Consider the following 12,720-nt stretch of genomic DNA (forward strand, 5'->3'; position numbering starts at 1 on the left):
TGGAGAGCACACAGTGATCTGCCCCCCCCCCCCATCCTTGCTGCTTCCTTTGTTATGATCCTTGAGCTTCTCTTGCTGTCAGATGCAGTTAGCAGGAGTTCCCTTACTTTTTGTTTATCTTTTTATGCTCAGAAGGTGTGGTCAGTGCTGTAGTTAGCCAAACATGAACTAGAAAGTTTATCACATCTCCATGGGGGAAACATTTTTTAAATTTCCTAGTTCAGAGTCTTATAAGTCACCAAGAAAAATGTGATCCACCTTGATATTTGCCCATTTGTTTTGCCTAGTAGGATTTGTAGTTTGCAACAATACTGATCTCCAGCTGATAACTGAGCCCCTGAGACGCAGGGTGGAAAGCCCATCCCAGAGCTGCCCTGAGAATTCCTTCATTCCTGTCCTAGAGCTGACAGCACAGAAGACAGACATTGAATACATACAGTGGGCCAAGTAGAGGATGCTATAGAGGCATGTGACAGGGCCTGACATAATCTATTTCTCAAGCTCTAAAAGCTGAATAGGAGCTGGCTGGGTGAAGATTTTGCCCTGCAATGAACCTTCTCATCTTGCCCTTGCCTAGTGGGAGATCTACGACGCCTATGTAGAGGAGCTTGAGAAGCAGGAAAAGACCAAAGAGAAAGAGAAGGCAAAGACACCAGTGGCTAAAAAAATGGGGAAGATGGCCATGAGGAAGATGACATCTATGGAGTCCCAGGTTTGGTGGGGTTTCCCATGGATCTGTCACAGAGAATGACTGAGTGGGATCTTGGTCTCTTGGTAGAGAGAAGCCTGGCTATCTGGAAGGACTTTACAGACCTTAGGTGGGGAGCTAATGTTGAAATATGAATAGTTCTTTCCTTGTAGGAAGGTTTGAGGAGAGCCACAGCTGCCTCTGGCATTCCACACCTCTTCCCAATCTTATATAGGTCTGGAGGCCAGCAAGGATTCAGGGTTTGGGGGCTAGGCGACAACAGAAGACACGAATGTTATTGAAAGCCCAATGCACACACTGAAAGAGCTCAGGAGTCTTCTCAGGATGGGGTGGAATGTGATAATAAGGCACCACCTCCCTGAGCAAGGGGTCATGGGGCTTTGGAGAGTGATTTGCTCTTTGACCTTCAGTCCTTGGGTTATTTGTGCTCAATCTTTTAGGTGAGTCTTATGGGCCAGGTGCTAAGTCAGGGCTGATCACAGACACCAGCAGGTTCAGGCTGATGGGTGTGGCCACTCTGGGCTGGATTTACCGTGAAGAAACATAATAGGAGTCATTATAGAGGTCTATTTTGTGGGGCTCATTGTGAGTATAGCCAGTGTAGGCTTGGGGATCATTATGGAAGTTATAGTGATAGGTCCCCACAAAGAAGATCACCACAGAGAGATGCTGAAGGGCCACATTTGTCCTTTCAACAGAAAGAAAGCTGAATCAGGAGCCAGAGTCCTAGTATGGATGTGTTTGACCTGTAATAGGATGGGAAAGATGAGGTCTGGGTTCAGCACCCTGGAGAGCTCCCAGACAGCTCTCCGGGAAGCGATTTTGCTATGGAAGCCCGATAAGTTTAAGTAAGTTTTGCTTCCTTTGTTTGAGGTATGCCCACTTCCACTCAATTACATGTCCCTGATAAAAGTCACATTTTCTGGGAGTTTTAAGAGTTCCCTGATTTGGCTTAATATAAACTGCCCCAATTCCATTTCATTCAATTACAGACCAAGCACTTGTGATCATGATCATGCTGAGTACTGGAACTCTGAAGTGAAAGATGAAGTCCCTGTCCCATGGGTTGCCCTGTCCAGACCCTTGACTTCCCCTGTACTATTCCCTAGAGGTTAGGAGCTTCAGAGAGGGTGTTAGCCTGGGTCAAGTTTCACTTGAAGATCCATCAAGCGTTTGGCTATAGGCTGGCTGTGTGCTAGGACTATTATTGCAGAAACTTTAACTGCAGCCACCAGGACCCAGAGAAAAAAAGAAATATCCCTGTGGCTGAAAGTGAAAATTGTCCTTGGGTCTAAGCACTTGGGATCTAACATGTATATCAGACTTGGTGTCTAATATGTCCAGGGAAGTAGGACTGCACTTTCTTCCAGCTTTGGTTGACATTGAAGGCTGTGATGCAGGCAGAGCTCAGTTCTCTGGACCAAGAAGCTACAGTGAAGGCATAACATTGTGGGATATAAGATACCCCTCAACATCAGTGAATACCTTAGTATGCAACCTGTAAGCAAGGGAATTGAGTTTTAACTGGGAATCTCAAGTACTGGCCCTGGCTATCTGTAGAATAGAGTGATCTTTTGCTCAGGCCCAGTGCATGCACAGAGTGACACCCCTTTCTCAGAGACCTGCATTTGACGAGGTTGGTATAAAACTCAAGTGAGTGGGAGGGGGAAAGCAGAATAACTCTATGATACCCTGTAGGAAAGTCTGCAATGATAGATCTCAGATTTCTGTCTCATTAATCATTTGGATGAATATACAGAAATGAATGCAGGCTTATATGATCTGAAAGATTAGGATGGGAATGGCAGAAAGGTCTGAGAGGCCACAAATTTAGTCAGAACCAACAAAAAGCTGTGTCTTCTCAAGTAGTATAGTATCCAGAACAAGGGAGGCAGTGGTCCACCACACATCTGGAACCTGGAGACTGCCAGGACCATGCAAAGGTGGTCAGACTGGTGAGGGACTGGCTTTCTGTGTGGGCTCGAGGGCATGGGACCTGGAATCCACAGAGTTTAGTTTATATCCTGGCTTTGCTACTTATTAGCTAGGTTTTTCTAACCTGTTTCCTCATCTGTAAAGACATACTAATGATCTTACTTTGTAAGATTGTTGTGAGAACCCAAGATTATGTATAGTTGCTAGTATAGTACAATGACCCCAGATGCAGGTGGCATTATCCATCCCCGCTGTATCATGTGTACTCTAAGACTCAGAGAATTTAAGTAACTTACCTAAAGTTGCCAACTGGCTCCTTCCTAATGCATGGGATAGGAAGGGAATGAAGGTTTGTGTGGCTCCAGAATCCATTCTCTTAACCACTGCCTGATGCTGGCACTGCTAGTAAATCTCATTTTCAACAGCCATGGGCCTGGTGCTCTGAAGCTCCTCAAGGGTTGCCCACTCAGCTGGTTTCTTCCTGCAGTGGGCAAGGCCTTAGATTAGGAGTCATTTCTGCCTTTTACTCCCTGTATACAAGCATATCTGTTGGACCAGAAGCTCTCTGAGGCTTTAATGAGAGTCTTTGTCATTGCCTGAGATGATAAAACCTCTCTGTCTCCACTAAAGAAGCCTCCTACCTCCCATTTTCTGCTCTCGCCTTCAATACTCTTCAATGTCTTGTGTTGTGCTCTGAGATATGCCTTCTCCAGAACAAGTTCAGAATGAAAGAGTACAAGACAGACAAGAAAGAGTACAAGTACAGGGGCCAAGTATGGCAGTGCAAACTCCTTGTGCCATTTAAGAGCTGGGCATTCCCCAAAGGGGGTGGTGAGGTGATCTGGCTTTGGAGGCATGAAGAGATATCTTTACAGAGCTATCTGGGGTGGGTGGTGTCAGAGAGAAAATTGCAAGTCTGGGCTGTGGCTCAAGACATAACCTTTCCAGGTGCTAGCTAAGAGGGCCTGTGGCCTCTGTATCTCCACAGAATGATGACATCACCAAAGTGACTCAGGCTGCTAAAATCGTGGAGCGGATGGTCAACCAGAACACTTATGATGATGTTGCTCAAGGTAAGATTTGAAGCGCTGGCAACTACTATTACTGCCTGTATTAAAAATTCCTCATACAAGGCAAGTATTTGGGTGTCCCATGCTAGGTACTATAGGGGTGCAAGAGGAGAAAAACTAATCCCTTCCTCCTCTGGATGTCACTAGGGAGACAAGACACACACGGGTCAACTACAAACAATGGAATAAGAAAAATGGGTATAGTGATGAGATCTGACAATAGTGCAGCAAAACTTACATATTAGTGATCCAATGTCATCTTCGCAACAGTCTGGGAGGCAGGCAGAGCAGAGAGTATTACCCCTACTTTACACAAGAGGCAGGTAAGGGCAAGTCTACCTGGCTGCTGAATGGCAGAGAGGACCCAAATCTAGGTCTTGAGTTTCCTAATTCTGTGCTCTTTCTCTGCTGTGTCCAGCTTGGAGATAATATAAATGCTAGAATGCAGACTGAAACTGCTCTGGGGATCCTCAAGAATGGAAGAAGAGAAATGAGGGATGAGTGGCAACAGTCAAGAAAGGCTGTAGGGAGGGCTAAGCTAGGTGCCAAGGGATAAGCAGAGTGTGAGTAGATTAGCAGAAGGGCAGATGTTCTGGGCAAGGGACAGCAAAAGCAGTGACTTGGTGGTAAAAATGAATGGGACTGGTCTCTGGGAATAGAGTGCAGCAGGCTCAATGATTCAAACAGGGGTTTCTTGGAAAGTAGTGAAAGCTCAGGCTACAGAGGTGATTGGAGGCAGTTAATGAAGGGCCTGGAATATCTCAGGGAATCTGAGATTTTTCTGCAGACAGTTCAAAGATTCTGTCCAGGCAGGAACACAGCCCAGTGAGAGTATGTCTGGAGAAGGATGCAATTGGACAGAATACAGGGACAGAGACAAAAATGAGGTTCAGGTGTGGGGTGGAGTGGGCCTCACCACACCTTTTCCAGGAAATGGAGAAAAGGAAACAGCTATGAGTGAAAAACCAGTACCAGCATTCGCTGGGAATGGCCTATGTACTGGGCATTGTGCTGTGCAATTTACTTGTATTATTTTATATCATCCTGACAGACACACTGTCAGGTGAATTCCATTATTATCTCCATTTTATAGGTGATAGATTTGGGCTATTGCTACTTGTTCAAAATAGTAGCTAGTATGACAAATGAGTGGTACAATCAGGACTTGAACACAGCCCCTTAGATCCATAGCTGAAGCACTTCATCACAAAGCTACAGAGCCACTGGGCTGGAAGAGACTTTAAAAAAAAAAAAAACATTCAATAAGTCTATGCTGGTGATTAATTAGTGATGAAGTGAAGAAAGAGATTGATTCAGAAACGCTTAAATCCTGGGGGCCTGGGAAATTCTGGTGTCTTTGACAGAGCCAGGGAAACAGAATCCTTCCCATGGCATGAACAGCACATTCCCAAGTGGCTTGTATTTCCCTAAGAGGTTGTGCATTTATTTGGAGCAGCTGCCTCCCCAAAGTTGGCAGCTCCTTGTTGCTGGCTGGTCTGCTTTGCTGACAGCCTAGGGCTCTTCTTGGTGACTTGATGCTCATTGCTCACCCATGGGACATAGAAACCAGGGTTGCCAAGACCAGAAGCCTAAACAAGCCCCCTTGTTATCATTCAGGCTGGAAAACGACCTTGAGTGCTTTTCAAAGCTGTCAAAGTACACAGCAGCTGTGAATGAATTTGTCACTCACGCAGCTTGGCTTCCTGAAACCCAGCCTCTGCAACCAGCCCACCAAAGGGCTGCAAACACGATTAATATCCATGGAGAAATTGGCCTTGGTGAACCTTTTTCATTTGTAAGAACACAATCACATAAAAATGCATTGAACTTTGATTTTTTTTAATTGCATACTCTTTTCCCTTTGGGAAAGTGTAATCATGAAGAAGTGAAAACAGAGAAGTATTACCAATTAATCTCCTTCTGAAATGAAGTATTTTCAAAGATAGCCTAAGCTCAGGGATCTCTGATATGATCAAGGCTCATGCCTCTGATCACTCAAGTCTTTTTTTATTCTGAGACATTTTTGAGGTTTGAATATAGTCCCACAACCTCAAGGCTGGGGGGCAGTGCCTGGGCATGTCCTTGACCGTGTTGGATGAGAGGATTAGTTTTCTAATGGGTTACCCTTGACTGGAAAAAAGACAGAAACTTTTCACTTCTGTTGATTTATTTCATCGCACTCTTTGAACAGTCAATGGGTGTCTGCTCTATGGCTGGCCCTGTGCTAGGCACTGCAAGTCGAGAGATGAATATAACATGCTTCCTGCTCCCCAGGAGCTGCCTGGTAGGAGAGACAACCAAAAGGATAAATAGAAGCAACACAGCATGACAGATATTTCAGTAGAGACAGGGCTGGAATGGAGGAAGAAATGAATTCTGGTCAACAAGAAAGTGAAGGCCTCATAGAGGAGAAAGAGTTTAATCTGGATCTTCAATGAATAGGAGTTTGCCAGGAAGATGAAGGAGCAGGACATTTCAGACACTGATACAGAGGTTATGTGAACACCTGGCTGGAAACGACATGGAAGTCATGGTCTGGAGCCTTGGTTTGACCACGGAGCCATGTGCAAGGGGAGCCATTGGGGGATTTTCAGTGGGTTGAAGGAGGTAGTGTGGTGAGGTGATTTATTTATTTGCATTCAGGTAGCTCTGTGGAGCATGGGCTGGAGGAGGAGTTACTGGAGGTGGGCAGACCAGTTAGGAGGATGGCGTAATAATCCAGGCAATGGCTCTTGGGGCCTGGGCAGTGGCTATGGGTTTGGAGAGAAGTGAATGGATTAAAAGTAGTCAGAAGGAAAATATGAGAGATGATGGAGAGATCAGTCAAGGATTACTCACGTTTCTGGCTTAGACAAGTGGAAGGACAGATGGAGCTTTTGCCTAAGTTGGAGGAAATGGGAGGCAGAGACAATTTAGGACTGGAGATGAACTTAAGTTCAGAGAACCCATCAGGGATCCAAGAAGCTTCACCATTAGTGGGGTTTAGCCGCAGATATAAGGACGGACAAACCTGGCATTTTATCTATGAGGACATGGCTACTTTATTGTAATTTGCCTCCAACAACAGGGATGACAGTAACAATAACACATATAGAGAGCTTACTAGGTGCCAGGTATTTTTCTAAGTACTTTACATATATTAACATTTAATCCTCACAACAGTCCTTTGAGATAGGTACTATTACTGTTCTCACTTTGAAACACAGAGTCTGATTGTTTGGGCCAAGGAGATACAGACAGAAAGTGGCGGACCTGGGCTTGCCATAAAATGGCAGTCCTAGGGCTGATTCAGCCTATGTTTGTTTAAGATTTTAAGTACTATGAGGATGCTGCCGACGAATACCGAGACCAGGAGGGTACTCTGCTGCCGCTCTGGAAATTCCAAAATGACAAAGCCAAGCGCCTGGCCGTCACCGCCCTCTGCTGGTGAGTGTAGACATTGCAACAAACCTGGAGCCCCTGAGCGCCTGCTGGGTGCCGAGCCCCGAGCACGGCACTTCTATTGCACTTAACTACTTTGAGGATGACACGTAGCATTATAGAAAAAAAATGAGACTGGGATTCTTAAGGGATTGTGGGATTATCCCAGGTCTCAACACTCAACAGTAGATATCTGCAGCATAGTTAGGCACCAGTATCCATGGGAACGCTCATGTCCACAGGAAAGCCATGTTCATTTCCTGGGCCAATGGGTTCCTACTTCTTTTGCAGGAATCCAAAGTACAATGATCTGTTTGCAGTGGGACATGGCTCCTGTAAGTAATCTGGCTATTTGTTCCTTTGCTCACTCAATCAGCAAACATTTAAGTACCTATTCAATGCAGAGCTCTTTGCCAGATGTGAAAGAAGTAAGATGACTAAGATATAGTCACTTCCCTCAAGGGGCTCACAGTCTAATGGGGAAGACTGACAGTCATACCAGCAATTGGTGCTGGGTGAAGGAATATAGCAAAGTGAGCCTTGAATGTGTTATTGTGGTGAAGAAAGAGGGGAGGCACTTCTGACAGAGGGACCAGCATATGCAAAGGTCCAGAAGCACAAGAGATATGGGAGGAAATGAAGCTGTTGAAGAAGCCAGGGTTGGCCCCCAAAGGGTTTGGGAAGTCATTCTAAGAAGCTTGGACATTCTCCTGAGGGGAAATCACTGAAGGAATTTGAGAAGCACAGGGACAGAACCAGCGCAGGGGGAATTGCAGGCATGAGACTGGGTGGGGGCTGGGAAACCAGTTAGGAGGCTGGTAAGGCACCCCAAGAAGAGATGGCAGTATCTGGACCATGACTTTGGACCGGGGATGGAGAAGTAGGTTCGGTAAGCTTGAAAAGGTAGGCTGGACCAGACCTGGGGAGAGATTGGATGGTGAGGCTGAGGGAGGGAAGTTTCCTGATCCGGCCCCGGGAACAGGCAGGGGTGGGAGCAAGGGCTTGATGTTCATCACTTGGCCCCTGGGCCCTGGAAGACCACTATTGTCCAGGGTGTTCTCACTCCTGCCAGTGCCCCCCTCACCCCTGCAGCAGGAGGCAGCACTGTGGCAACTGTGGTAGTTTGCTTAGCCTTCATGTTCCATGGTCCCTGCAGAAGCCACTACCTCCAAGCTGGCCTGGACATTCCCTTTTCCTAACGGGAGAGGGCCCCACACTTCATGTTAGCGCAGCTCCCCAAGCTAACAGCATGTTCCCTGGCTGGGAGGATCAGCTTCTGTGAACAGAAAAAACCTTCCATTCTCCAAGCTTCTCCTGGCTGGCAGACATGCAAGCTCCTGGGCTCTACCCCTCAGACCGCCTGTCCACCCAGCCCATTCTTTGACCAGGGTGCGGGAGGTGGGAGGGAGGGCAAGGAGGAGTTGGTGTTTATCATTCCTCTCAGGGAGGAGACCTTGGAGCTGCTCCCAGTCTTGTAGTCTGGGCTGCCTTTGAGGATGCCCTAAATGCCCGCTTTGTGTCCCCACTCCTGAGGGTGGGCTGCTGCCAAGCTGGAAGCACCCTCCCCCTCTGGCAGGGAACTAGCACATTCCTCCTGCTCTGCTGCAGCTACTGGGCTTGGAACAGGACCTGGGGGCTGGGCAGGCCCTCCAGGGAGTGGGTGTGGACCCCCTGTGAGGCTCCTCTCAGCCCAGGCTCTCTGCCCAGGACGGAGGCAGGGGTGAGGGAGGCTCCCTAGCAGGTGGGAGGAGAAAATGCATCAGTTCTACCCCCATCCTCCTCCCACCCAGGGCCAGAAGCAGGGTGGCAGGCTGGTCGGGGTCGTGCAGAGGCTACCCACAGGGGCAGCTTTAGCCAGGAACAGTGAAGAAGAGTAACCCACCCTTCAGGAATAGATGACTCCAAGCCTGACAGACCCAATGGTCTCCTTTAGGCAGGCATGCACCCAGGAAAGGTCTCCTTGTCCCTTGCTGGCCACATGGCAGACCTTCTGGCTGGAGGGTCACTTCCTAGTGGTGTGACCTGGGGCCAAAAGTGTCTTTTTTTTTTTTAATTTTTATTAAAAAAATTTTTTTTTTACATTTATTTATTTTTTGAGACATAGAGAGACAGAGCACAAGTTGGGGAGGGGCAGAGAGAGAAGGAGACAAAGAATCCGAAGCAGGCTCCAGGCTCCCAGCTGTCAGCACAGAGCCCGACATGGGGCTCGAACTCACAAACCGTGAGATCACGACCTGAGCTAAAGTCAGACACTTAACCGACTGAGCCACCCAGGTGCCCCCAGAAGTATCTTCTGAGCTTTGGCTTCCTTATTGGTGACATGAAGAAACTGACACCTGCCAGACTTCCTGGGCTGTTGCTAGACACACTTGAAAGAAAAGCAAATGGGTCCTGTGAACTATAAGAACTACCCACACATAAAGGACAATCATTGTTGATTTGTCTGTCATTCTGTCCCCTCTCTTTCCTGCAGGAGTCTCAGGGGACCTAAGCAGAGAAAGGGGGCTGTGGGGATGGAAGAGAATCAGACAAGCCCCTACCTACTCTAGAGAGCAGGCCCCAGCAGCAGCGGTGGTGGTATTTGCTGTTGCTGCCACTGGCACCAGAGTTATTGGCCAGCTTGCACGTGGGCATCTTTCTCCAGAACCTTGCACATCTCAGCACCATTCTGCAGAGGCCTGAGCAGAGCCGGTCTGCGCTGAGACTCAGAAGGGCTCCTGCATTCATTTCTGAGGTCACCTCTGGGAGTCCTGTGCTCTCGAATACCCCGAAAGCCCCCTGGAAGAAAGAGGGCAAAGCTGAGGCAGGGAAAAAACTAGGCACCCTAGTTACCAGATGGGGTCACTGTGAGGAGCAGCTGGGTCGCCAGCATCACACTGACTTTGGAAACTCCCAGATGCCAGCCTCCCAGCATCAGACTTTGCCTCAGGCAGACAAACACTGGAGTGAGAATTTGGGTTTGTTGTTGGATTTGATACTGATGAGCTCAGCCCAGACCTCCTTTTGCCTGGAATTCCCAGATATTTATTCTATAACACTGCCAAGAAGGTCGTTGGAAGGGGTAGGCACGTACCTAAGAAGGACTGGGGCCACTCTCCTATTTGGGCACAGAGCAGATTGGCTGGAGCAAGGCCAGGTCAGGAGCAAATGGGTGGAGAAAAGGGAGTCCAGGAAATTGCCTGCAATAGCAAAGACACATTTGCACCTGCCTCCCCTGTGTGGCTACTGGGTATGAGATGGTGGGGATGTCAATCTGCATATAAGGCAGACACTGGGATGTCCCCTAGGGCCAGGCTCCATGTCTCAGCAGAGTGGAAAAAGATGCTGTCAGCAGGTGAAAGCAGATGGAGGAACGTTGGAGGGCAAGGGAAAGTAGTCTAGGAAGGGATGGCCCATGGGGCAAAGCTAGGATGCAATTCTATCAGCCTACTGTACTGAAGGGGTCCTTTCCAGCCCGTTAGCCAGTTGATAGCAGGGAAATGAGGACTCCTCATGATCTGTTGGGCAGAGATGGCGGAACAGATCCTGGACACTCTGTGTGGTTCTGACTGGCTATCACACGGAGATGAGGAAGAAGCTTCCCAGTGGGCTACATCTAAGAAAGGCAGAAGAGCTAGCTGTCTCTCAGCCCCGCTTCCCTCTGGGAGCAGCCATTAAAAGGGGCCAAAGTCAGGCCCTGAGTCCCAGCACTAAACCCTTTGCCACTCTGTACCATCACATCCTGGCCTGTCTCTGAGATTGCCTAGGCCAGAGATACACTTGCAGGGACTTAAATCTTTCCTGATCATTTATTTGTCAGCTTCACTAATTAAGCAGTGTTAATTTCATTTACTGAAAATGGAAATTCATCCACCTCATTTCTCCCTGTTCATCCTCCACACACAAAATCCATCACTCCTCAGCTGCAGGCTGCGTAAAATTTACAGGACTAATTATGTTGTCAGGTCTCTTTGTAAATACAGTCTATAAAGGCCACTGTGCTCGCTGGGTTGTAGTGCAAGGGCATTCCCGTTGTTAGTTTAATTACTGGTTAGTTATTTAGGTTCTCAAATGTTTGCCTCATTTTCCCTAAATCAAATTAAATGTCCCGCTTGATGTATTCTGTCTCCAAGGCCTTGCTCTTATTTCCTACACTGTTTAAATATGACTTCTAATCGGATGAGAGTGCTCGGCAAAGCCCAGCTGCCTGGGAGACTGAACCCAGCCTGGCACCATGGCCTCTGGGCCATCCTGGAGGTTTGGAACCCTCTAGCACTGATGCCATTTCTTGGGGAAGCCTTGGGCTGGTTCCCTGCCTTTGGAAACTAAAAATCCTAACCCAAAGGGCCTTTCTATTCCTGGAGTCCAAGGTGGCAGGGCCAGGTGTAGGAAACTGAGGGAGGGTTTTGTTATTGTGGTTAGAACAGCTGGGGATCATTGCATCCATCCTCCTGACTTCTAGAAACACTGCTTCCAAACCATTCCAAGAAATATTATTATCTATGGGACTTCTCCCTCTGATTCCTAGAAGTAGAGTCTGGATCAAACCTCCCCGAATGCCTATATTTGTTTCCTATTGCTACTGTAACAAATTGCTACAATAATGCCACAAACATAATGGCTTCAAACAACACGAATTTATTATCTTACAGTTCTGAATGTCAGAAGTCTAAAATGAGTTTCACTGAGAAAAAAAAATCAGTTGTCAGCAGGGCTTCAATCCTTTTGGAGGCTTTAGGGGAACATCCATGTCCTTGCCTTTTCCAGCTTCTAGAAGCTGCCCATATTCCATGGCTTGTGGCCCCCTTCCAGCTAGCAATTGCATTATTCTGACATCTCCTCTGACTCTCCTGCCTCCCTCTTTCCCTTGTAAGAACCGCTGTGATTACACTGAGTCCACTCAGATAATCCAGATAATCCACTCAGATAATCTCCCTGTCTCAAGGTCTTTAACTTAATCACATCTGCAAAACCCCTTTTGCTGTGCAAAGTAACATAGTTATGGGTTCTAGGGATTAGGACTTGGACATTTTAGGGGGTGTTATTCTGCCTACCACAGCCCCCCTCCAAATGCCTCTTGCCAGACTTAATAAGGGAGTCATTAAGCAGCTGCTGTCTTGAAGTCAGCCCTGGGCTGGACTCATTTGGAAAGCCACAGTGAAGAGAGAAGAAGCCTGCTGTCGAGGCTGGCTTGGTAAACTGGTCTCTGCAGCTTGGCACCTACTTCTCTCTGGCCACTGACCTGGTGTTATCCTGGTGGACCGACATGCCCTCTGTCTGCCTTGCCTTCCCTGAATCCTGAGCAAGAGCCCAGGCTTCCCCTGACAGCCACAACTCTCCAGAGTGGCCCCCTATGATCTACAGCTATAACTTGCAAGACAGGGGTGGAGCCGTGGGACTGCGGCCCCCACTGGGCCAGTTCAAGAAGAACTACTCCTCCCTGGGCACTACTCTGCTAGGGCCCTAGCACAAGGAGCTGAGGGAGTGAGAGCTTTGGTCTGTGGTGGAATTAAGCACTCCCTCCCCTGAGACCATGGCTTTCTGAGAACTGCCAGATCAGATTCTATTAGGGGGTTGACTTTCCTTCCCAGAATCTTATGAATCCTT

The 12,720-nt window shown here is 47.8% G+C and overlaps 1 protein-coding gene across 1 annotated transcript in view; it reads left to right on the forward strand.

Moving 5' to 3' along the window:
* DNAI1 (dynein axonemal intermediate chain 1) overlaps positions 1-12,720 on the forward strand; it is a 59,095-nt gene that overhangs the window by 28,463 nt on the left and 17,912 nt on the right. The window contains exons 9-12 of the mRNA XM_007076554.3: positions 578-712; positions 3,633-3,717; positions 7,023-7,140; positions 7,426-7,469. Coding sequence (XP_007076616.1) covers positions 578-712; positions 3,633-3,717; positions 7,023-7,140; positions 7,426-7,469 — 382 coding nt within the window. The remainder of the gene's footprint in view (positions 1-577; positions 713-3,632; positions 3,718-7,022; positions 7,141-7,425; positions 7,470-12,720) is intronic.

This window comes from Panthera tigris, chromosome D4 (genome assembly GCF_018350195.1).
Source record: "Panthera tigris isolate Pti1 chromosome D4, P.tigris_Pti1_mat1.1, whole genome shotgun sequence".
NCBI lineage: Eukaryota > Metazoa > Chordata > Mammalia > Carnivora > Felidae > Panthera > Panthera tigris.